At 44.5% G+C, this 24865-nt stretch overlaps 1 protein-coding gene across 1 annotated transcript; it reads right to left on the bottom strand.

Moving 5' to 3' along the window:
- Positions 1 to 454: 454 nt before the first annotated feature.
- On the bottom strand, positions 455 to 24608 carry LOC120433438 (mucin-5AC-like; the record flags this gene model as incomplete). Its single annotated transcript, XM_039599638.1, has 7 exons — positions 455 to 916; positions 1029 to 1164; positions 15874 to 15936; positions 16262 to 16323; positions 19119 to 19807; positions 22809 to 23035; positions 23155 to 24608. Coding segments are annotated over 7 exons (3093 nt in total), but the record flags the coding sequence as incomplete, so codon positions are not given.
- Positions 24609 to 24865: the final 257 nt, after the last annotated feature.

The following is a 24865-nucleotide window of genomic DNA, read 5'->3' as shown; positions in this document are numbered from 1 at the left end:
TTACCAGTTATAAACCAATATCACTACTCCCACAGTTCTCAAAAATCTTTTTTAAATATATTTTTTATTTAATAGACTTTAGTTTTCAAGTCTATTAACAAAATTATTTGTTTATAGACTTGATAAATATATTGAGAAACATAATCACTTAATGTCATGGACTGCGATGGCAGACCGTTGAGTTGTGGGAAAGTAGGACCCAAAATGCAGGACTAATGAGCAGTGAATTTTATTTACAGTGGAAAGATGAATAAACATTTACAAAACTCAGCACTGTTGCTCCTGTGGCGATTCCTCCGTGAATCCCCACACAGTGCAAATGTCCATGAAAGGTGAATAACAACAACTCCAAAAACCCAGTTCAAAACTGTGACTTCCCTCCATGAAAATACATCTCTCGTGTAGGCCCGATCGTTCAGGCAGCCTGCCGTAGGTCCAGCAGTGGCAAAACAGTTCAGGTGGCCTGCTCCAGCAGCAGCGACATAGCAGCTCTGGTGGACAGCTGCAGGTCCGGTGGCAGCAACCCGCCATAGTAGGTGAACTGTGACGTGCTGGACGTACCAGCCGTGTTGGATGTGCCGGCCATGCAGGTCGTGCTGTACGTGGATGTGCAGGCGGCAAAAGACTGACGGGCAGCTTGGTAAACGGCCGGTATGCAGGGCCGGCCAGGTGGCGTAACATCCTCGGGCGCAGGCATGGGCTGCTCGCAGACCCCGGCGTGCAGACCTCCGGCTTGGCAGAGCAGGTCCCTCCAGCGCGCAGACTTCCGGCTCGGGCAAAGCAGATCCCTCCAGCACGCAGGCGTTGGACTCAGGCACAGCGGATCCCTTGACTGCGCAGACCTCAGGCTCAGACTGAGCAGGTCCGAGCGACGGTGTTGCTGCCACAGGCGCTGGTGATGGCGGTGGCGTGGTAGCTGTGAACAATTGAGAAGGTGGTGGTATAGCGGCTGCAGGCAAGTGAGATGATGGCGGAGCTGATAGCTGGACGGGCTCCTCGGACCCTCCAGCGAAAACAGACGGCTGAACGGTCCCTCCAGTGGCAGCAGACGCAGGACCAGAAGGTGCAGAACCCTCTGGCTGAGGCGGCGCTAACTGCAGCTGTACAGGGCACACAGCCAGCTCGTGATGCTGCGGCTGGGGCTGTGCAGTGAGCAGTATGACTCTGATCAGCAAGGGGAACACTGGAAGCATTCATGCAGGCTTTGTAACCCTCTGATAGTTGAGAATCTGTTATACAGCCTTTTTCAAAATCTATGCGTGAATTATGGCTATTATGGTTATTTGGCTCTGGTGTAGGTGAACTAAATTAAAATCCAATATGCTGTACTCAAAAACATCACTAAAATCATGAGACAAGCACTCACTCTGTGGTGTGGATGGACAGGTGTTGAAAAACAGGTCTCTCCACCATCGCACAAAGCTCTAGATTGTTCTTGTTCTTCTGGAAGTTCTATACAGCATAAATATTCCACAAAAGTCAGGGGCTCATCATTGTCCTCATCATCATCATCATGAGAAGGGGTGCTGTGCTGACTGTGAAGATAGACGTGTTAAAACATTATATATATATATATACATATATACATACATACATACATACATGGAACTATATGAATACGTCTCTTTTTTATTTATTGTATGTCTATATAACTGGTTGGTGAGACACGTCCAGGATCCATAAAAAGTAGTTTAATTAAAACACAATTGATTGATTAAATTAAAACCACGGGTAAACCATGTGAACTGTTTTGTTTGGTTTTCGTTCCCTCCGTCCTGTTCCCCCGCCTCCCGCCCTGGGTGGGTTGTTTTGTTTTTTCTTGTCTTTTGGTTCTTGGGTTTGGGCTGTCGGGAGCTGTCGGGGTTATGTCATGATCCTGGGCCATGTTGGCCCAGCATTCTTAGTTTTCGTGTTTTGGGTTTTGTTCTTTATTTATTTATAAATTATTATTTATTATTTATAAATCTAATTTGATGGATATAGCTTGTGGAGTACCTCAAGGTTCAGTACTGGGTCCAAAAATGTTTATTATGTACATAAATGACATCTGCAGAGTATCACAGATTTTAAAGTTTGTAATATTTGCAGATGACACAAATATACTGTGTTTGGGGGAAATTGGCACAGGCATTGCCGTCCTGGGGAAAGCAAGGATCAGAAAGCACTGCATGTCATGATCCTGGGCCATGTTGGCCCAGCATTCTTAGTTTTCGTGTTTTGTTCTTTATTTATGCCTTGGTTTCTAGGTTGCCCTGTTAAGATGTCCCTTATTTTGGTTACCCCCTGTGTGCTCCTCTGTGTATCTGTGAGCCCTCGTTTCCCCTCCTTGTGTTTCATTCCATGTCTCCCAAGCCCGCTATGCCTGTGCTTTCCCTGCTCTCCTGTCTCTCTCTCCTCCTGTCTGCACCTCTGTACTTCCTGTTTTACTTTGACAGTCTCCCGTCAGTGTCGCGTTTCTCCTGCCATGTCTTGTTACGATTATGTGTGTCAGCTGTGTTCCCCGTGTGTCCCCACTTCCCTCGTTAACCCTCTGTGTATTTATGTGCATGTCTCTCTCAGTTCAGTGTCGCTTTGTCAATGTCTCCTCCCCGAACCTGTGTGTCTCTCTGTGTTCCCTCGGTCTTCTGTTAGCATTCCCAGTTTAGTTCTGTTTCATTGTAAGGCCTGCAATAAAGCAGTGATTTTGAGTTCAGTTCCTGTCTCCGTGAGTTTTGTGTTTGGGTCCTCATCTGCCTCCACACAGCGAGTTCATGACACTGCATATATTATACTGTGCTTTACTACTGTCATATATGAGCTACTGTGTAGAGGTCTGGGGAAACACATACAAAAGTAACACACAAACAATAACTATAATACAGAAAAGGGCCATTAGATTAATAAATAATGTGGGGTACAGGGACCATACAAATACACTCTTTGTCAAAATGCAAGCTATTAAATTCCAAGACTTGGTGAAGCTTAAAACAGCGCAAATAATGTATAAAGTAAGAAATAAATTGCTTCCAAAAGAAATCTGTAAATTGTTAATAGAGAGAGAAGGTGGGTATAACTTAAGAGGGAAATGGAATTTAAAAATACAAAGTGCTAGACAACTTTAAAAACTATGTCTATCTCAATTGCAGGAGTTAAATTATGGAACAGTCTAACAGAAGAAATAAAAGAAAGTAAAAAAAAAACCAGTTTAAAATAAAATATAAAAAACTAATTTTAAATAATTATAAGAATGAAGAAAACAGGGTTAACCCAGAACAGTAATGTTGCTGGTAATGGTGTTGTAGTTCTTTTTTGTTTGTTTTTTCCATAACTTGTGAATCTGCAAATTTACACATTCTGTCTTTTTTCATATGAAAGGAACTATACTGTGGTGGGGCTTGCTTATTTCTTGTTTTTGATTTATGTATGTTTGTTTTCTTTTGCTTTACTTTTCCTTCATATGTTGTTTGTTTAATTTAAGACTAAAAGAAAATTAAATGAATGAGAGGTAAAACTTGAGGGCGTTGGAACAAATAAGTATATATTTCTGCCTACTCCTTTTCAAACAAATAATGGAATGATATTTTGTAATGATTGTGAAGGCACATGTTTGAAATAAAATGAACTGAACATATATATATATATTTAAACATATATATATATACATGTCTCTTTTTTGTTTACTGTATGTCTGTATAACTGGTTGGTGAGACACGTCCAGAATCCATAAATGTAGTTTAATTAAAACACAATTGATTGATTAAATTAAAACCACGGTTAAACATGTGAACTCAAGTGAATCCGGAATTCACATGAGCGAGCTGAGGTATAGGTGCACGCATACACACATGCACATGAACCCACACGGTGGGTGAGGTGGTGCGGTTGGAAAGAAACGTTTCTGGATAGGTCACACAACACAATAGCTGTGGCACCGCTGTAACTGCGCAAGATCGGGACTTTTGCACTCGAGGGAATTAAAAACACATAAACCACTCACCGATTGTTTATTCTCTACTCAGGCATTATCGGTAAGAAGAAGAGAAGACTCCCCACTCACCATTCATTGTGCATAGATCAGCTGTTCACTGTTTTGCACTACTTTGTAAATAGACCTCACTGTTTACCTGCAAGAAACTCCCATGTTGAGTCTGCTCTTAATCCGCCCCCTGACACCTGTACTTTCTTGTTCCAACACCAAGTCAGCTTGTCTTCTGTTCTCTGTCCAAAATATACACAAAACAACCTCTTGGCAGTTTCCCTCACCACACTAGTAAGACTGTGATGAATCTTGGAGTTGTTGAGGACAGGTCCTGCTCAATAACAACTAATTTTCTAGTTTTGGCGCAAGAACACCAAAATTATATGCAAACTGTTGTAATTCCTACACCATTCACCTGATTTGGATGTAAAGACCCTCAAATAAAAGCTGACAATCTGCAGTTAAAGCACATCTTGTTCGTTTCATTTGGAATCCATTGTGGTGGTGTACAGAGCCAAAAATGTTAGAATTGTGTCGATGTCCCAATATTTATGGACCTGAATGTAAATTAAACCAGATACCACTTTTAAAGAAATTAGAAGACGATCGGGCTAGATGGAAATCTCTACCCATATCACTCATTGGAATTGTCGCCTCAATAAAAATGATGGTCTTACCAAAAATCACAAGTATAGTTGTAAAGGATTTAAATACCTGGAACATATATTAGAAGGAACAGAGTTTATTCCATTTGACAGACAGTATGGGATGACCTGGATGACTGAGAACCTTCACAGACATTAACACGAAAAGATTTTTAGAATATCAACAAATTAAATCTATAACAAAAATGAAATTTAAACCTAAGGATTTTCAAGCTGAATTGGAAACATCATCAAGCGTGGTACAATTTCTTACTCTTAAAACCCCCAAATTACTGTCTAAAATATACAGAACATTCTCTAAAATAGATCAATCAATATCACTTCCTATACAAAATGGGAAGCAGATCTATCAGTCAGCTTAGACCAAAATTTCTGGTTTTAGGTATGCTTAAAAACCTTTTAACTAATTAGAAATCCCTTTTTTCAATTTATACAATACAAAATACTACATAGAGTGCACTATAGAGGTCAGCGGATGTTCAAGATGGACTTTACAACTTCTAACAACTGCTCACACTGTCAAGGCAATACACCTGAAAATTACATCCACGCTCTCTGTCTGCCTCCCTTTTAGTGTGCTTCTTGGGCACTTGGATGATGTCACTACAGAGATGACTACAGCACACATGGTTCTCACTGACCTATGCATTCCCAAGAAAACAGTCCTCATAAACTGGAAAATAAAAATAATATTAAATTTAACCAATATAGAGACCATTTGATAGATCACATTAGTCTTGATACAGCCTCTGCCACCACATTAGATCGATCTCTCTGGGCTCCTTTGATCCAGGTGCCAAAACCATAACTAGTGTTGCATAATGAAACAACACTTCCAACAACCATTCATCTTGAACATGCAACTTGAACAACAACCTCCCCAACGGTTCTCAGTCAAACATAAAATTGTCGCTATGTATCTCTTGGGCCAATTTCACAGCCCTACCATTCAAGGACTTTGCAGATTTAGCAATAGATGAGACCCCACTTGTTATGCCCGGTTTGTTCAGGCTGTAGAGATTGATTCACAGAGTAACATTTTTAGCAACCAAATATATTAATTATAAACTGAAAAAAGAACAAAAGAAAACTAGATGTTAACCTAAAACCAACATTTCACTTAAATTAGGAATGACTACAACACAAGTAGAAAGAAAACTAAGAAATAATTTTCCTAAAAATTTAAATCAACAATTTCAAATAAATTGTTCAATAAATTCAAATGTTAGTGACCTTAACCTCAAAGTCAAGGTCAGAGGTCAGGTTTTCTGATAATCTTGTGAATGCAATAACTCTAGAAGGAAGTCATCTAGGATTGTCAAACTGATACAATACGTTCTACTAAAAAACTCGGACGTGACCTACCACTTTGTGGCAGAGTTGCTTTAATTTCTAGCTGCTTCTGTTACGTTACAAGCAACTAGCGGGACCACAGTGGAATGAACGACCTATTCTTTCACAAGTATAGGAGTAGCAGTCTGCATACCTAGGGGCTTGATTTTATACATTTGTGGCCATGGAAGTGACTGGAAAACTTGAAACTGATCATTTGGATGGGTGCATGAATACTTTTGTAAAAACTGTGTATCAGATTGGAATAAAGATGGAAACTCTGCATCCATAGAGTAACAAACCAATGCCAAGCACTGGGGATTTACTTCTTGTTGCAGTATGGGCTCAGAAAGGTAAAATGCTCTCCAGAATAAAGCTCTTACTAGCCCCAATATCTTGCCGAATTTTAGAATGTATATTTTCCAATCAAGGATACAAAATCATATGAGACAAAAGGTGCATGAATCTCATCAGTACAAGTAGGTGGCTATATACTGTTGACAGTAGTACAGTTGACTTCACATATACTCGGAACCTACAGATGATAGGTTTGTAGCTTGAACCTATTCGCTGGAACGTTGAAGGCAATGTGATTACACAGCAAGCAAGACACGAAGTAGGCAAGTTCTTTATGTTTCACGTGCACGGGAGAGAACTGGACAGGCGCCGTTCCTTCGCTTGACCCCAGTTGCTCTCGTCCGCTCCCCCGTAACACTGCTCTTTTATTGTGGTTACATGAATATGCATAGGGTCATTAACATATGACCTCTTACATGGGTGTACATGTGAACAAAGAATACCTTGTGTGTGTATATGTGTGTGTGTGGGGTCAAACTGTGACCCCAGGAAGACTCCCCAGAGCCGTCCATCTAAACAAAAGGCTCTTAGACTCAAACAGATATACGTGTGTTTGCTATACCATATATCAGCAAGAGAAGATACGACCTCTCCTAGGAGGTGTGTGATCTATGCCAGAACACTCTGAAGAGGAGTGAACGCACTCCCCTCTTCATGCTACACAGAGTTGTTACAGACCTCCTAGGATGAGACATTCTTTCAATCTACAAATGATTATATACTTCTAAGCATATATAAGTAAATATTTCTAAGCATAAATGACAATCACAATACAAATCTAACATTTCCCCCCTTTTGGCAATTATGCTAGAAAAGTCCCCAGTTATGATCACCTCATGTCTGACAGTGTCAATGCAAACATTTTTATACTCAGCATATGTAAACGTACACAGTTTGACAAATATATTAGCAGTTATCCAAGTTCTCATTGATCTCATTCAATGGTAACCTGCATCCTACAAGCAAACAGATGAATCGTCAACAGTCAAAAGAGAAATTAACATTTTCAATATCACTCCAGCTTGGTTGTGCTCCTCTGCAAGACATGTAAATCACACGTCTCTCTGCAGAGTGGTTTAAATTCTGCAGGACGTCATAAATGTCTCTTCCAGTTGTTTCCATCACTGTTCATAGGACCAGAGTCCAAATGTATGTAGAATAGACATTCAAACATACCAGTTGAGTTTGTTGTTTGTCAACATGGGTCTCAGCTATCGTGAAAGCTGCAGACCTCTTCAGCACTCTAATTTTATGGCCTCTGTCCTGTGGGGGATACATATGACTCCTGCATTGTCCATCCTCTGCAGGAAAACCCCTCTGTGGAAAGGGTGCTGGATCCAGTTATCTTACTGCTGCTATGATCCCAGCAGTCTTCAGTGTGCCATCGTATGCACAGTATAGTGACACAGCATTAGGTGATGTTCATAGGAAACTGCTGTCATCACCACCATAGCTTCTGGTTCCTGTGCTTTTCACAGAATCATGATGTCATCCTTGGACTCCCTCTGCGCTGTCAGTGGAGCTTGGCACGCTCCCCTCATCCTTCAGGTGCCCGTATGTCGTCCACAATCTCCTCTGTTGGCCTCTGGAAAGCCCCCTTGGCACAGCTCTCATTCCAACGCAGCTTCGTGGTCCTTGCTGTGGCTGTGGAATCTGATCTCCCAATGGGCCCAAAACAGTTCGATCTTTGACCTCAACCACTGCCTGGACTGTCAGCTATGCCTGGGATGGTCTCACTGGGCCTCAGAAGATTTCTCAGGAGATTCCTTTCAGCAATACTTTAACTGCTGCACCTGTATTTCCTTGCTAGGAGGAAAAACTTCTATTTGGAGAGCATGTAAAGCATCATCAAACCACATTCTTTAGTTCAGTGAGCTTCATTTATGGACCATCAAAGCCTCATCTGAACACAGATGCACCACTTTGCATAGGTTTAATACCTGTTGACTAACTGTTAATCACACACATCACTGCAACAATCTTAAAAAACATAGTTTAGAAAACATAGAAAACATAGTTTCATGTAATTCATGTAATTCTGGACCCCTCCTCTTGACGCATGGACACTCCCATGAGTCAACTCATCAAACCTAGATTCCTGTCTGAAAGAAAAAGGTTAGCTAGATCATGTCCCAGGCAACATCAGGGCGTCTCCCCCTCTGGAGCAGCACCACCCCGGACCTATAACCCTGCAGTAAAAGATGTTAGTGTGTTTTGAAAACCTAGCTCTGCCAGGAGCCTGCATATACACCATCCTGGCCTGGAAAACAAGACCTGGAAGTGAAATCAAACTTCACACTCATAAACAATTGTATTATAAGAGTAATAAAGCACTCAGCTTCAGCAGGACAAGTATCATGTGCAGGTTTTCTCAAATCAGTAAACTACAATTATTGCCATAATTTGCCTCAGACATGGATCATCCCATGTACTCAGTTAACATTAGTGTAATCGGTGACTTCCCTTAAGCAAAGTCACTCCACGTATTTAACACTAGGAGCTCAGTAGTGGCCAGCTAATGAGCCCCATATTAAACTATTCCATAAACACTGCATCTCTCAGTTGCTTTCTCATGTTACTTGTCCGTCTCTGCTGAATCCTCTACATGCACTCTTAGAAAAACAAACATTACCAACACACATGGACAATCCTGGAGGTCAGGCACAAATTGACAGGTTCCAGAGGTGCTATAAAAAGACCATAAAGTTAGCCATCCATAGCTGTGGAAAGAAGTAACACTAGTTTCAACACAGGGAATGTCTCACATGTTATTCACATCGTCAAAGTAACCTTCACATTTTCCCAACAACACAGTGTAACAGCATCACCAACTCATAACCTGTAAACACAGTTTTCTTCACACATGGACCCAGAAATCCTGTAGTAGAAAACATCAACCAGCTATCCTGGTATAAACCACATGATCAAATCACATGAAGAACTGTAATGCTGTAGAAATGTTAGCGCTGCGCAGGTGTATACACACTTTCTCACAGTTACCTCTGTGAGCAACACAAGGTAGTGAATAACACCCCTGGTAGATGCACAGACACAGAGAGTGGCATTTAAAAGGTTAAGTCGGTACAGCCAAAGCTCACGCAACCTCGAATGTTGCTGTCATCTTTCTGCTCCTATAAAAAGAAACACACATAGATTCATCTGCACCTTTGTCAGGTGGGGGTTAACTTCGCACAGTGATGTCAGTCAGTCTGTCAGCTTCTGTCCGCTTTTACCAGTCAGTCAATTTTATTTTCTCTCACTCAGTCATTCATGTATTCATTCATTCTTTCTTTGCTGACAGTGGAAATTACCGTCGCATTTTCATTTCCACTTCTCAGCAAAATGACATCATTTCAAAAAGAAAAGAATTTAGACTGGATTTTCTCGTTGAATCCTTTTGGACAGGAACTTATTTTCTAATTGTCCCAGATAAGTGACCTTCTCCTGAGCCCATTGTAATCTTTTGGAGAAACTCACTTGCAACAATTTTCTCGACATGTCGTATAGCGCTTCAGTTCTAATAGTGCAGATCTGCTCAAACAGAGATCATCAAACAAAACTTACAGTGCACTGTGAAAGTATCAAAATAAAAAGGCCTCGTTAAGTCATGACACACACTCCTCATCTCAGGAGGGTAAATCATACCATTAGCATGATTTATCATACCATCATACTAATTGGCAGGCTCAACTTCACAACAAAAGAAAAATCATCAGCTAGATTAATTCAACACCAACCCAACCATCAGCCGCACAACACACAACACAAGCCTCATGTCTCATTAGCTATGAATTTTAATCCCCAGGACTGTACTTTTTACTCATTTAGGCCACAAATTTTATTTAGTTTTCCTTTTTCCCCTTCATCATAAAACATGTGACATGTTGTCATGCATTTTGCAAAAGAAGTTTGTTCTCATGTATTCAGAGTTGTGTATCTGGGTGCAGGATTCACTCGCACATCACAGCAGGAAACTCAGTGTTTTAGAGTCTCCATTCCAACACATCCCATTCACTCGTACTAGAATTCAGTCACCTTTCATTAATCTAAGAACCATCAACTAGTTTGCATATCAGCTATTAACCCACTAAGATGACAGGACAACAGAAATGCATGTTCAAAATATTATCACAAAAATAGAATTTCCCTCATACAGTAAATTACTTGTGCTGCATCAGTCAAGCATCTCCCAATTTACTATATTAACAACTAAATTTATTGTCTGATCACTGGTTGGTCAAACCAGAATCCTGTTTTTTTTCCCACAAAATTAAACTGTTGTCCTGCAACCTAGAGAGTTAACTGTCAGCATTGGATAAATTCAGCATTTGATAACAAGTCTCTGTTAAATTGACACTATTTTAACACTGATGAGAGATAACAAGCTGATTTTCATTGCATGTGTGTTTATTATTAGGCAGGTTTAATCGATGTCTGTGGAGCTGCATCTCCAGCAGGGCATGTTCTTAAAGCTGCCTTTCCTACACACTCCTCTGCTATTATTTGATCATCATTTTTTTTTCTAACTAATGTGCTATGAGTCCACTGGTCTTTGCATCACTTCTCATTACACTAAGTGACTTGGACAAGATGATAAACAGACTCACATGCTCAAGATGGTGTCTAATCTTCATGAGCTCTCTTGTTTGTGTTAGTAGGGTTAATGCATGTTCTGCTTGTGTGTGTGATTTTGTATATGTTTCTTTTTGCAGTGGTTCAGATTCCTTCACAATTTTCCACTTAAGCAGTCAGTATTCTTTTCCCCAGGTTTGCTAACCCAAATTTTGATTTCCCACATTAAACAACAGCAATTCCTCTGTGTTCTCACCTACTGCTCCCACTCTGTTGTCCTCTCCCACTTCAACAGTCCAATAGCCGGCAGTTCTTCTTCAGCTTTGTCCTGTGTTCCACTGTCTCTTCTTGCCATTTTACTCCGAAAGTGTCAAATATCAACCTCCAACAGTCTCCTCAGTTCTCCTCAAACGTTCTTTTCACAAGCACAGTGAATTTGCAGCTTGTTGGAAACACAGTGCCATTCATCCAATCAGTCAGGATGATGGTTTGCTCTTCTTCTCCACTGCTGTTTGTCCACACTGCTGCTGCTTGCTGGGTCTCTTTGCTCAGGACTTGCTGCTGTCTCTTTATCTGCCATGTTATTGCTCTTTGGAACTGCATTCCTCGTCTTCAGGGAGGAGTGAGAGCTCACTTGTGAGGATGAGGGACACATGGAGCTGTAAATAAATTAGCCAAAAATTGGCCTGAACATTTCCAATGGTGTTAAACTATAACTTTCTTCCGACTGCTGCATGTGGTAAATCGATCCAGGTCTGCTTCTCATCTGAAAGTGACAAAACTAAGACATTTTTCATTATCATCATCACTGCTTAACCAACACACATCTCTCTCTGTTTTTTGAACTCTTCTTCCTTAAAGGCAGAAAATGAGATTGTAGTTGTTCTTGGCTGATAAACACAAAACCTTTTTCCTATGATTTTTCATCTACAATGTAGATTTTGTCTCTTTTTTACTCTTTTTTTTCTTTACACTAGCTGGTGACCTGCAGAATCACCGCTCTCACAATTTGTGACAATTACGTTTACACAACACACACACACTGCGACGTCAGGCACATTCACACTCACTTTTTTTCTATCTGCATAAATAAAACATATGGCTGATGATATGTGCCATGGTGATCCATAAGCATGATCACAAGTTTATTTAATTATTTTTCAACCCAACAAAGCAAATAAACAAAAACATGATGCTGATGATATGAACACTCTACACACATGAATCAAGATCCAGGAAAACTGCTGCGCATCTGAAAGAAGAAGCTGAACTCACGGATACACTACATACTCGAGTTATCATAGTTCTGTTTCTCTCTCTTTGATGAGTTCTCAGCCAGCTCCTGATCTGATAATGTGTAGCTTGCTCATCAGCTCAGAAAAGACCGCAATGCAACCTCACACAGTGGTTGCGTGCTTTGCCCACAGTGGCAAAGACTTGCATTTTCATATTCAATTCAGCTTCTCCATCATGTAGTTTTCAGCTGTTTCACACAGGGTTCAGCATAATAGTTGTATTCATAGGCGTACTCTATATCTCAACAATGGCTCATATTAAGACGACCGTCTTTCAAACAGGTCAAGTGCCTCTATGCATGTAATTAGGTAAAATATTTGCCTATTTTACTTCATCTCATATGTCATGGTACTGAATTTGAGCAACCTTAAGCTTAATGCAGATTACTTTTAACAACTGGTTAAATTAATGGTCTGGAGCACAGGCTGTTGTTGATCAGGGAAATCTAAAGAATCATCTAAACATTTTGTGTCAGCAAGGGGTGGGGGAAAGCCATTCACCACAGCATATCTTAACTGCTGCTGATGTGGGCTGACCTTCCCCACACGCTCTTCAAGGCTGCTGTTTTCCTGAAAACTTAATCTCTTCCATTTATAAGCATGCGATTAACCGCACGGCTCAGGTCCGCGTGAAAGCCACACGGTTATAGAGTCGGGCTCTAGGAACTTACTTGGTGTTGCTTAGCGTATAATATCAGCCTCGGATCCCGCCGATCGTCATTCGTCGAGGAGAGAAAACAGACAGCTAATCCACCGGCCCGATGACAAATTCTCACGTCTCGCTGAGGTCAGGGTTCTCTCCTCGGTGAATGCCGACTCCAGGGATCCGGCGTCGAAGGACCAATTAATGATAGGTTTGTAGCTTGAACCTATTCGCTGGAACGTTGAAGGCAATGTGATTACACAGCAAGCAAGACACGAAGTAGGCAAGTTCTTTATGTTTCACGTGCACGGGAGAGAACTGGACAGGCGCCGTTCCTTCGCTTGACCCCAGTTGCTCTCGTCCGCTCCCCCGTAACACTGCTCTTTTATTGTGGTTACATGAATATGCATAGGGTCATTAACATATGACCTCTTACATGGGTGTACATGTGAACAAAGAATAACTTGTGTGTGTGTGTGTGTGTATATGTGTGTGTGTGGGGTCAAACTGTGACCCCAGGAAGACTCCCCAGAGCCGTCCATCTAAACAAAAGGCTCTTAGACTCAAACAGATATACGTGTGTTTGCTATACCATATATCAGCAAGAGAAGATACGACCTCTCCTAGGAGGTGTGTGATCTATGCCAGAACACTCTGAAGAGGAGTGAACGCACTCCCCTCTTCATGCTACACAGAGTTGTTACAGACCTCCTAGGATGAGACATTCTTTCAATCTACAAATGATTATATACTTCTAAGCATATATAAGTAGATATTTCTAAGCATAAATGACAATCAACAATACAAAAACCTAACAACAGATATGCAGGGTAGCATAATAAATGGACAGTAAGCAGTGACAGACTTTAGTAGGATCAAACTTTCCAGTCATGTCCCCAGAACACCTTGCAGCACTGAGTGGACTCACACTACCCCTAGAGATCTATTACATGTACACCTAAAATTCTCCTTTTGCTTCCATTCTGGGTGCTGGATCCTCATTATTTGTCAAAAAAATATAGATCATAATAGCATCTTCAGAAGCTGTGTTCACCATAATTTCTTTAATATAAGTAAACAGGTGAGCAGACAGAGTGCCCAAGCAAAATACACCATGGACAAGACATAAAAAAAACAAACAGGCTTGAAAAAAAAAACAAAAAAAACAGTAATTACTCCATATGAAATAATAGCTGTTATTACTTCTCGGCAAACACAACAATGCATCCCCAGACAGAAAAAGATGCAGAATCATCGCCAATGCTGTGTAATGAATAACCAATGTATTCACTATAAACTAAAAAAACAAGGCTAGGGTCTTCACATTAGATTTAATCACTAGTCCACCTTTATACAGTCTAGGTGTTAAAAATTAGCTATGATATCTCTGCTTACATCTTGGTGAATTCAGCTGACTAAATCCACAAAGAGCAGCAGCACAGGTCAGATGACCAGGGCTGAGCCGAGCAGCATGGAACTGAATAGCTACCGAGCTAAACCACGATAACTCAAACATGCAATCTTCCACAACACTGCCTGTGTCTTGGGTCCTTTGTATCAGTGTGGTGCCAAAACCCAGGCTTGGCATGACATACCATTTGGCCATTTGACTACAGTGCACAGGGCAGTGCCCTTGCACACCATTTCTGCAAACAATCCTATGCACGTGCACATGCATATGAACATGTTTCAGGTAATCTTCCAAGTTGGCATCCCGAAAGAGATGCTGACTGACTAGGCTACATTATTTGTGTCTTACTCTTTAAAGAAGCTATACAGGTAACTAGGCGTCAAGACTATGACTCTAGGGTTTAGTCATAAATTGTACACCTTCAAGTTATTTCAACATTATCATCATTGTTTTAGTATTTATTGTTAAAAAATTTAAACTTTGGTGTGATCCAAACTGTGTGACACTAAGTAAACTTGAATCCCAGAGCCCAAACAATAAAACTACAAAGACTACAAGTCATTCTTTGTTCTCTCTGAGTAAACTTGATTGTTCAACATAACTAACGCTGTCAGGTTGGGAGACATTATTGGAAAATAATTTAATGACAATGAAACGACAGAGACCAATTTGTACAAAACTGCTTTTCCTTTCATTAAGGCTCCTAATGTCAAAGTTCCTTGAACCCATTTCTCTTTACCCACCCAAACTGCAAAGCATCACAGAAGACAGTGTAAATTTCTCATAGATTCTATATTCTGGTCATTGTGACTTTCTTACAGAAAATGTAAAAATTAAAAGACATGTCAAACAATACAAATACAATTTGTATGTATGTATGTATGTAGAACTACTCATTACACTTTATTATACATACATATATATATATATATATATATATATATATATATATATGTATATATATATAGAGAGAGAGAGAGATAGATAGATATATTTGTGATATATATGCTGTGTATGCTCTATATGAAGTGAAACCTAAAACATATCATTTGCATTTAGAAAATATAATAAGAGCTGTTGGGGATGATTTTGTTAAAAAGTTCTTTCTATATATTTTTTATGTTTAGTCTTTTTTTCTACATGAAAGAGGAACAGTTAACAGACATGTAGGCAGAGACACACTTACAAGCAAGGAGGTCTTTGTGGGGTCTTTACCTTATAATACAATGCAAGGTACTTCACAATATAAATTACCTTGAGGTGACTGTTAGTGTGGTTTGGCGCTATATAAATAAAATTGAATTGAAATGAATTGAACAGCATAAACTACTAAGCCTTTAAGATATAACACCCATATGTTTTAATCTATTGCCTTTGTCTGTGTCATTCTGTTTATACCAGGGTCATTCCCACCCAGAAATATTTTCATATTGAAAAATATAGCAAATCTACTCTTTCTGATGTGTCCAATAAATAAAGAGTTGCATCATCTTCTGCTTGCCTTTCACATGGAAACCAGCACAGATGCTATTGCTGGCTTGATAGAAGCCATAACAGCAGCACCAGGGGTAAAACAGTGCTGGAATTAATCTTGTGGCATACTCCACTTGAAGCCGTAGTTGTAGATACAGCAGTTTTACTTGTGGATGCTGTAGTTGTTGGTACAACAGTTGTAGTAGTTGATGTAGTAGTTGATGCAGCAGCTGTGGCAGAAAAAAAATTGACACATTGACAAGTCACTCTAAAACATTTGAGACTTTTTGATCAAACATCACAAAATATTACTCACATGTGTCATTGACAGTGATGGAGGCCCTTTCGATGTCAAAGCCTGAAACGTTTGAGGCTGTACTGTTCAAAACATTGCTAATCGCAGTGTTGTTTGGTACAGATGTGTTTACAAACTGAAGTTCTATGGTGTTGATGACTGATCCCTGCCTGTAAATGCAGAGACAAAATTTATAGTTTGGAATATTTTGGGCTTTAGGTCAGTGCTCTTAATGTTGTATGTCAAAATACTGAAATTACCTGAAGCTCACAACATTCAAGGAGACCAAGGAAGGGAACGCAATTCTGTAAGGAGGTTCCAGCTGCAGGCACAAAGGAGAATTTTCTTAAAATTCTGTTAATATGGTTTTATATGTGACAAATTGTACAGTAAAATATGACAGTAGCCTGATGAGCACTTGACCCCTATGGCGAGTAGCTATGGTGGAACAGTCCAAAGATGGGCTTGCTATATTAGTTTTGCACTCTGTTGCCCAATAGTTTAATGTGTCTCCTCCCAAGGAGGATGATGAGAATACAGATTCAAACCCAAGACCATCCTGCTGTGAGGCAACAGTGATAACTACCATGCCATTGTGCTGCCCTTTCTAAAAAAAATTGGGGGAAACTGGAAAAACGTTCACAGATTTTAAATTAATGCATTTTAACAACTTCATACAGTTTTATTATAAGTATATTATCAATCTTCTGGTGAGAGAAATGTAGTGCTTTTTGTCTTAAATATGTGCTGTAAAGTCAAGTTCAATGTATGAGGTGGAGATGCGAAAGACAGTAGACAAGCGAAAGAAAGAGAATCTTGTATCTGTATTTGTTAAAGTAAAAAGCTTTCTTCAAATATGAAGTGAGAACCAACATCTTAAGAGTTTGTCTCCTTTGAGAGAAGAATAAAAATCCAACAATAATACTGACTTCGAGTGCTTTCATACCAGTACAAAAGACTGCGGATCAATAGCTCAAAAGCACATCAATAAATCTTTGGAAAAAGTTTTCCAAAGTTTTATAATGGTGCAAGCAAACATTCTCTAGTTGACTTGTTCCGCCTGTAAATCAATGAAATCCTGTATTGAGCATGTAGTATTTTAATGGTCTGCTACTCGTCGCCCTTGCAGGAACCCTAATTGGGCTGTCAACCACCAATCTCTAGCCCACCTGACCAGGGCGCCCACCGCGATTAGCAAAAAAGAAAATACTCCACTCAACTTCGGTCTTCTAAACATCCGCTCACTGACAAATAAGGAACCTCTCATCCAACACCTCCTATCTGACTGTAAGTTTGACTTTTTCTGTTTAACTGAAACCTGGCAACAACCTGATGACTTTTCTCAGCTAAATGAATCTACTCCTCCGGGGTTTGTTTACTTTTCTAAACCTCGCTGCTCAGGTCGTGGGGGTGGTCTCGCGATCATTTGTCGCCAGCACTTGAAAGTCCTGCCAGTGAATGTTGACACCTTTAGTTCCCTAGAATGCCTTGCATGTGAGCTGACTGGAGCTATTCCCACAATCATAGTTACTTCCTAATTTTTCTGATATTTCTGAGTTTATATGTAAATCAAAGCCTGCCACAATGTATCTTCACCCTATGCCTATAGGGCTTGTGAAACCCTGCCTCTCTTTTTTACTCCCACTCATCTGTACTATCATCCACTCTTCACTCACCACCGGTATCGTTCCGTCCTTATTCAAGATCGCTTCAGTCACTCCCATACTGAAACAACCCTCTTTAGACCCTAACAATTTTAACAACCTCCGTCCGATTTCAAATCTACCCTTCATCTCTAAAATACTCGAAAAAGTAGTTGCAGTACAACTTCATTCACACCTGATCTTGTGCTTTTGTTTTGTTGTTCTTCATTGTGTCATTGTTCTATTATGTGTTTTTATCTATTGTACCGTGTCCTTGGGTGTCTTGAAAGGAGCGTTATAAAAATTTTTTATTATTATCATTATTAATGTCTTTTCTTTAGACACATCCTTCATTCTACTTTCCACAAAGTAAAAAACATACCTGTGCCTTTATAATTGCAGCTCGAGTTTTAAAAGCTTCAGATGATGAATTCAACAAGTCATTTGTAAAATTACTTTCAATGGATCTGAAAACAACAAGAACGGGGGTGGTGGAAGCAGTCGTTGACGTAGAGACTGGGACTGAGGTGGTGGTGGCAGATGTAGTTGTGGTGGCAGCTGTTGTTGTTGTTGTAGTTGCTGCTGTGGTGGTAGTGGGAGCCGTTGTTGTTGTTGTTGTGGCAGGTGTTGTGGTGGTGGTGGCTGCTGTGGTGGTGGTGAAAGCTGTCGTTGCAGTTGTAGCTGGTACTGAGGTGGTGGTGGCAGGTGTTGTGGTGGTGGCAGCTGCTGTTTTTGTAGTTGGTGCTGTGGTGGTAGTGGGAGCCATTGTTGTTGTTGTTGTTGTTGTGGCAGGTGTTGTGGTGGTGGTGGTGGCCGCGGTTGTGGTGGTGGCAGCTGTTGTTTTTGTAGTTGGTGCTGTGGTGGTAGTGGGAGCCGTTGTTGTTGTTGTTGTTGTGGCAGGTGTTGTGGTGGTGGTGGCTGCCGTTGTTGTTGTTGTGGCAGGTGTTGTGGTGGTGGCTGCCGTTGTTGTTGTTGTGGCAGGTGTTGTGGTGGTAGTGGCAGCTGTGGTGGTGGTGGCAGCTGTTGTTGTTGTAATGGCTGGGGCAGTGGTTGTGGGAGCCGTTGTTGTCGCTGGTGTTGTGGTGGTGGTGGCAGCTGTTGTTTTTGTAGTTGGTGCTGTGGTGGTAGTGGGAGCCGTTGTTGTTGTTGTTGTGGCAGGTGTTGTGGTGGTGGTGGCAGCTGTGGTGGTGGTGGCAGCTGGGGTGGTGGTGGCAGCTGTTGTTGTTGTAGTGGCTGGGGCTGTGCTGGTGGTGGCTGCCGTTGTTGTTGTTGTGGCAGGTGTTGTGGTGGTGGTGGCCGCTGTTGTGGTGGTGGTGGCCGCTGTTGTGGTGGTGGCAGCTTTTGTTGTAGTAGTTGCTGGGACTGTGGTGGTGGTGGCAGCCATTGTTGTTGTTGTTGTGGCAGGTGTTGTGGTGGTGGTGGCAGCTGTAGTGGTGGTGGCAGCTGTTGTTGTTGTAGTGACTGGGGCTGTGGTGGTGGTGGCTGCCGTTGTTGTTGTTGTGGCAGGTGTTGTGGTGGTGGTGGCCGCTGTTGTGGTGGTGGAGGCAGCTGTTGTTGTTGTAGTTGGTGCTGTGGTGGTAGTGGGAGCCGTTGTTGTTGTTGTTGTGGCAGGTGTTGTGGTGGTGGTGGCCGCTGTGGTGGTGGTGGCAGCTGTTGTTGTCGTAGTTGCTGGGGCTGTGGTGGCAGCCGTTGTTGTTGTTGTCACAGGAGCAGTGGTAGTTGTGGCAGGTGTTGTGGTGGTGGTGGCAGTTGTAGTGGTGGTGGTGGCTGCTGTTGTGGCCGTGGCAGCTGTTGTTGTTGTTGTGGCAGGGGTTGTGGTGGTGGTGGCAGCCGTTGTTGTCGTAGTTGCTGGGGTTGTTGTGGTGGTAGCTGTTGTTGTTGTAGTTAGTGCTGTGGTGGTAGTGGGAGCCGTTGTTGTTGTGGCAGGGGTTGTGGTGGCCGCTGTTGTGGTGGTGGCAGCTGTTGTTGTTGTAGTTGGTGCTGTGGTGGTAATGGGAGCCGTTGTTGTTGTTGTTGTGGCAGGGGTTGTGCTGGTGGTGGCAGCCGTTGTTGTCGTACTTGCTGGGGCTGCGGTGGTGGTGGCAGCTGTGTTTGTTGTTGTCAAAGGAGCAGTGGTAGTTGTGGCAGCTGTTGTTGTTGTTGTGGCCGGTGTTGTGGTGGCAGCTGTGGTGGTGGTGGCAGCTGTTGTTGTTGTAGTGACTGGGGCTGTGGTGGTGGTGGCTGACGTTGTTGTTGTTGTGGCAGGGGTTGTGGTGGTGGTGGCAGCTGTGCTGGTGGTGGCAGCTGTTGTTGTTGTTGTGGCCGATGTTGTGGTGGTGGCAGCTGTTGTTGTTGTAGTTGGTGTTGTGGTGGTAGTGGGAGCCGTTGTTGTTGTTGTTGTGGCAGGGGTTGTGGTGGTGGTGGCAGCCGTTGTTGTCGTAGTTGCTGGGGCTGTGGTGGTGGTGGCAGCCGTTGTTGTTGACGTTGTGGCAGGTGTTGTGGTGGTGGTGGCTGCTGTTGTGGCGGTGGCAGCTGTTGTTGTTGTTGTGGCAGGTGTTGTGGTGGTGGCAGCTGTTGTTGTTGTAGTTGGTGCTGTGGTGGTACTGGGAGCCGTTGTTGTTGTTGTTGTGGCAGGGGTTGTGGTGGTGGTGGCAGCTGTTGTTGTTGTTGTTGTGGCCGGTGTTGTGGTGGCAGCTGTTGTTGTTGTAGTTGGTGCTGTGGTGGTAGTGGGAGCCGTTGTTGTTGTTGTTGTGGCAGGGGTTGTGGTGGTGGTGGCAGACGTTGTTGTCGTAGATGCTGGCGCTGCGGTGGTGGTGGCAGCTGTTGTTGTTGTTGTTGTTGTGGCAGGTGTTGTGGTGGTGGTGGCCGCTGTTGTGTTGGTGGCAGCTGTTGTTGTTGTTGTTGTGGCAGGGGTTGTGGTGGTGGTGGCAGCCGTTGTTGTTGTTGTCACAGGAGCAGTGGTAGTTGTTGCAGCTGTTGTTGTGGCAGGTGTTGTGGTGGTGGTGGCAGTTGTAGTGGTGGTGGCAGCTGTTGTTGTTGTTGTCGTGGCAGGTGTTGTGGTGGTGGTGGCCGCTGTTGTGGTGGTGGCAGCTGTTGTGGCAGGGGTTGTGGTGGTGGTGGCAGCCGTTGTTGTCGTAGTTGCTGAGGCTGTGGTGGTGGTGGCTGCCGTTGTTGTTGTTGTGGCAGGTGTTGTGGTGGTGGTGGCTGCTGTTGTGGTGGTGGCAGCTGTTGTTGTTGTAGTTGGTGCTGTGGTGGTAGTGGGAGCCGTTGTTGTTGTTGTTGTGGCAGGGGTTGTGGTGGTGGTGGCAGCCGTTGTTGTCGTAGTTGCTGGGGCTGTGGTGGTGGTGGCTGCCGTTGTTGTTGTTGTGGCAGGTGTTGTGGTGGTGGTGGCCGCTGTTGTGGTGGTGGCAGCTGTTGTGGCAGGAGTTGTAGTGGTGGTGGCAGCCGTTGTTGTCGTAGTTGCTGGGGCTGCGGTGGTGGTGGCAGCCGTTGTTGTTGTTGTCACAGGAGCAGTGGTAGTTGTGGCAGCTGTTGTTGTTGTTGTTGTGGCAGGTGTTGTGGTGGTGGTGGCCGCTGTTGTTGTCGTAGTTGCTGGGGTTGTGGTTGTGGTGGCAGCCATTATTGTCGTAGTTGCTGGGGTTGTTGTGGTGGCAGCTATTGTTGTTGTAGTTGGTGCTGTGGTGGTAGTTTGAGCCGTTGTTGTTGTGGCAGGGGTTGTGGTGGTGGTGGCCGCTGTTGTGGTGGTGGTGGCTGTTGTTGTTGTAGTTGGTGCTGTGGTGGTAGTGGGAGCCGTTGTTGTTGTTGTTGTGGCAGGGGTTGTGGTGGTGGTGGCAGCCGTTGTTGTCGTAGTTGGTGGGGCTGCGGTGGTGGTGGCAGCCGTCGTTGTTGTTGTCACAGGAGCAGTGGTAGTTGTGGCAGCTGTTGTTGTTGTTGTGGCAGGTGTTGTGGTGGTGGTGGCAGCTGTAGTGGTGGTGGCAGCTGTTGTTGTTGTAGTGGCTGGGGCTGTGGTGGTGGTGGCTGCCGTTGTTGTTGTTGTGGCAGGTGATGTGGTGGTAGTGGCAGCTGTGGTGGTGGTGGCAGCTGTTGTTGTTGTAATGGCTGGGGCAGTGGTGGTGGTGGGAGCCGTTGTTGTCGCTGGTGTTGTGGTGGTGGTGGCAGCTGTTGTGGTAGTGGGAGCCGTTGTTGTTGTTGTTGTTGTGGCAGGTGTTGTGGTGGTGGTGGCCGCTGTTGTGGTGGTGGCAGCCGTTGTTGTTGTTGTGGCAGGTGTTGTGGTGGTGGCAGCTGTTGTTGTTGTAGTTGGTGCTGTGGTGGTACTGGCAGCCGTTGTTGTTGTTGTTGTGGTAGGGGTTGTGGTGGTGGTGGCAGCCGTTGTTGTTGTTGTCAAAGGAGCAGTGGTAGTTGTGGCAGCTGTTGTTGTTGTTGTAGCCGGTGTTGTGGTGGTGGTGGCCGCTGTTGTGGTGGTGGCAGCTGTTGTTGTTGTAGTTGGTGCTGTTGTGGTAGTGGGAGCCGTTGTTGTTGTTGTTGTGGCAGGGGTTGTGGTGGTGGTGGCAGCCGTTGTTGTTGTAGTTGCTGGGGCTGCGGTGGTGGTGGCAGCTGTTGTTGTTGTTGTTGTTGTGGCAGGTGTTGTGGTGGTGGTGGCCGCTGTTGTGGTGGTGGCAGCTGTTGTTGTTGTTGTGGCAGGGGTTGTGGTGGTGGTGGCAGCCGTTGTTGTCGTAGTTGCTGGGGCTGTGGTGGTGGTGGCAGCCGTTGTTGTTGTGACAGGAGCAGTGGTAGTTGTTGCAGCTGTTGTTGTTGTTGTTGTGACAGGAGCAGTGGTAGTTGTTGCAGCTGTTGTTGTTGTTGTGACAGGAGCAGTGGTAGTTGTTGCAGCTGTTGTTGTTGTTGTGGCAGGTGTTGTGGTGGTGGTGGCCGCTGTTGTGGTGGTGGCAGCTGTTGTTGTTGTTGTGGCAGGGGTTGTGGTGGTGGTGGCAGCCGTTGTTGTCGTAGTTGCTGGGGATGCGGTGGTGGTGGCAGCTGTTGTTGTTGTTGTGACAGGAGCAGTGGTAGTTGTTGCAGCTGTTGTTGTTGTTGTGACAGGAGCAGTGGTAGTTGTTGCAGCTGTTGTTGTTGTTGTGGCAGGTGTTGTGGTGGTGGTGGCCGCTGTTGTGGTGGTGGCAGCTGTTGTTGTTGTTGTGGCGGTTGGGGCTGTGGTGGTGGTGGCAGCCGTTGTTGTCGTAGTTGCTGGGGCTGCGGTGGTAGTGGGAGCCGTTGTTGTTGTGGCAGGTGTTGTGGTGGCAGTGGCCGCTGTTGTGGTGGTGGCAGCCGTTGTTGTCGTAGTTGTTGGGACTGCGGTGGTGGTGGCAGCCGTTGTTGTTGTTGTTGTCACAGGAGCAGTGGTAGTTGTGGCAGCCGTTGTTGTCGTAGTTGCTGGGGCTGCGGTGGTGGTGGCAGCCGTTGTTGTTGTCGTCACAGCAGCAGTGGTAGTTGTGGCAGCCGTTGTTGTTGTTGTTGTGGCAGGGGTTGTGGTGGTGGTGGCAGCTGTTGTTGTTGTTGTTGTGGCCGGTGTTGTGGTGGCAGCCGTTGTTGTTGTAGTTGGTGCTGTGGTGGTAGTGGGAGCCGTTGTTGTTGTTGTTGTGGCAGGGGTTGTGGTGGTGGTGGCAGCCGTTGTTGTTGTAGTTGCTGGGGCTGCGGTGGTGGTGGCAGCTGTTGTTGTTGTTGTTGTTGTGGCAGGTGTTGTGGTGGTGGTGGCCGCTGTTGTGGTGGTGGCAGCTGTTGTTGTTGTTGTGGCAGGGGTTGTGGTGGTGGTGGCAGCCGTTGTTGTCGTAGTTGCTGGGGCTGTGGTGGTGGTGGCAGCCGTTGTTGTTGTGACAGGAGCAGTGGTAGTTGTTGCAGCTGTTGTTGTTGTTGTTGTGACAGGAGCAGTGGTAGTTGTTGCAGCTGTTGTTGTTGTTGTGACAGGAGCAGTGGTAGTTGTTGCAGCTGTTGTTGTTGTGGCAGGTGTTGTGGTAATGGTGGCCGCTGTTGTGGTGGTGGCAGCTGTTGTTGTTGTTGTGGCAGGGGTTGTGGTGGTGGTGGCAGCCGTTGTTGTCGTAGTTGCTGGGGATGCGGTGGTGGTGGCAGCTGTTGTTGTTGTTGTGACAGGAGCAGTGGTAGTTGTTGCAGCTGTTGTTGTTGTTGTGACAGGAGCAGTGGTAGTTGTTGCAGCTGTTGTTGTTGTTGTGGCAGGTGTTGTGGTGGTGGTGGCAGCTGTAGTGGTGGTGGTAGCTGTTGTTGTTGTAGTGGCTGGGGCTGTGCTGGTGGTGGCTGCAATTGTTGTTGTTGTGGCAGGTGTTGTGGTGGTGGTGGCCGCTGTTGTGGTGGTGGCAGCTGTTGTTGTTGTTGTGGCGGTTGGGGCTTTGGTGGTGGTGGCAGCCGTTGTTGTCGTAGTTGCTGGGGCTGCGGTGGTAGTGGGAGCCGTTGTTGTTGTGGCAGGTGTTGTGGTGGCAGTGGCCGCTGTTGTGGTGGTGGCAGCCGTTGTTGTTGTCGTCACAGCAGCAGTGGTAGTTGTGGCAGCCGTTGTTGTTGTTGTTGTGGCAGGGGTTGTGGTGGTGGTGGCAGCCGTTGTTGTCGTAGTTGCTGGGGCTGCGGTGGTGGTGGCAGCCGTTGTTGTTGTTGTCACAGGAGCAGTGGTAGTTGTGGCAGCCGTTGTTGTCGTAGTTGCTGGGGCTGCGGTGGTGGTGGCAGCCGTTGTTGTTGTTGTCACAGGAGCAGTGGTAGTTGTGGCAACTGTTGTTGTTGTTATTGTGGTAGGTGTTGCGGTGGTGGTGGCCGCTGTGGTGGTGGTGGCAGCTGTTGTTGTTGTTGTAGTTGGTGCTGTGGTGGTAGTGGGAGCCGTTGTTGTTGTTGTTGTGGTAGGTGTTGTGGTGGTGGTGGCCACTGTTGTGGTGGTGGCAGCTGTTGTTGTTGTAGTGCCTGGGTCTGTGGTGGTGGTGGCTGCCGCTGTTGTTGTTGTGGCAGGTGTTGTGGTGGTGGTGGCCGCTGTGGTGGTGGTGGCAGCCGTTGTTGTGGCAGGTGTTGTGGTGGTGGTGGCCGCTGTTGTGGTGGTGGCAGCTGTTGTTGTTGTAGTTGGTGCTGTGGTGGTAGTGGGAGCCGTTGTTGTTGTTGTTATGGCAGGTGTTGTGGTGGTAGTGGCCGCTGTTGTGGTGGTGGCAGCCGTTGTTGTCGTAGTTGCTGGGACTGCGGTGGTGGTGGTAGCCGTTGTTGTTGTCACAGGAGCAGTGGTAG

Source organism: Oreochromis aureus, linkage group 3, assembly GCF_013358895.1.
Source record: "Oreochromis aureus strain Israel breed Guangdong linkage group 3, ZZ_aureus, whole genome shotgun sequence".
NCBI lineage: Eukaryota > Metazoa > Chordata > Actinopteri > Cichliformes > Cichlidae > Oreochromis > Oreochromis aureus.
Note: the sequence above shows the minus strand (reverse complement) of the source record. Positions and strands in the feature narration are given on the sequence as shown.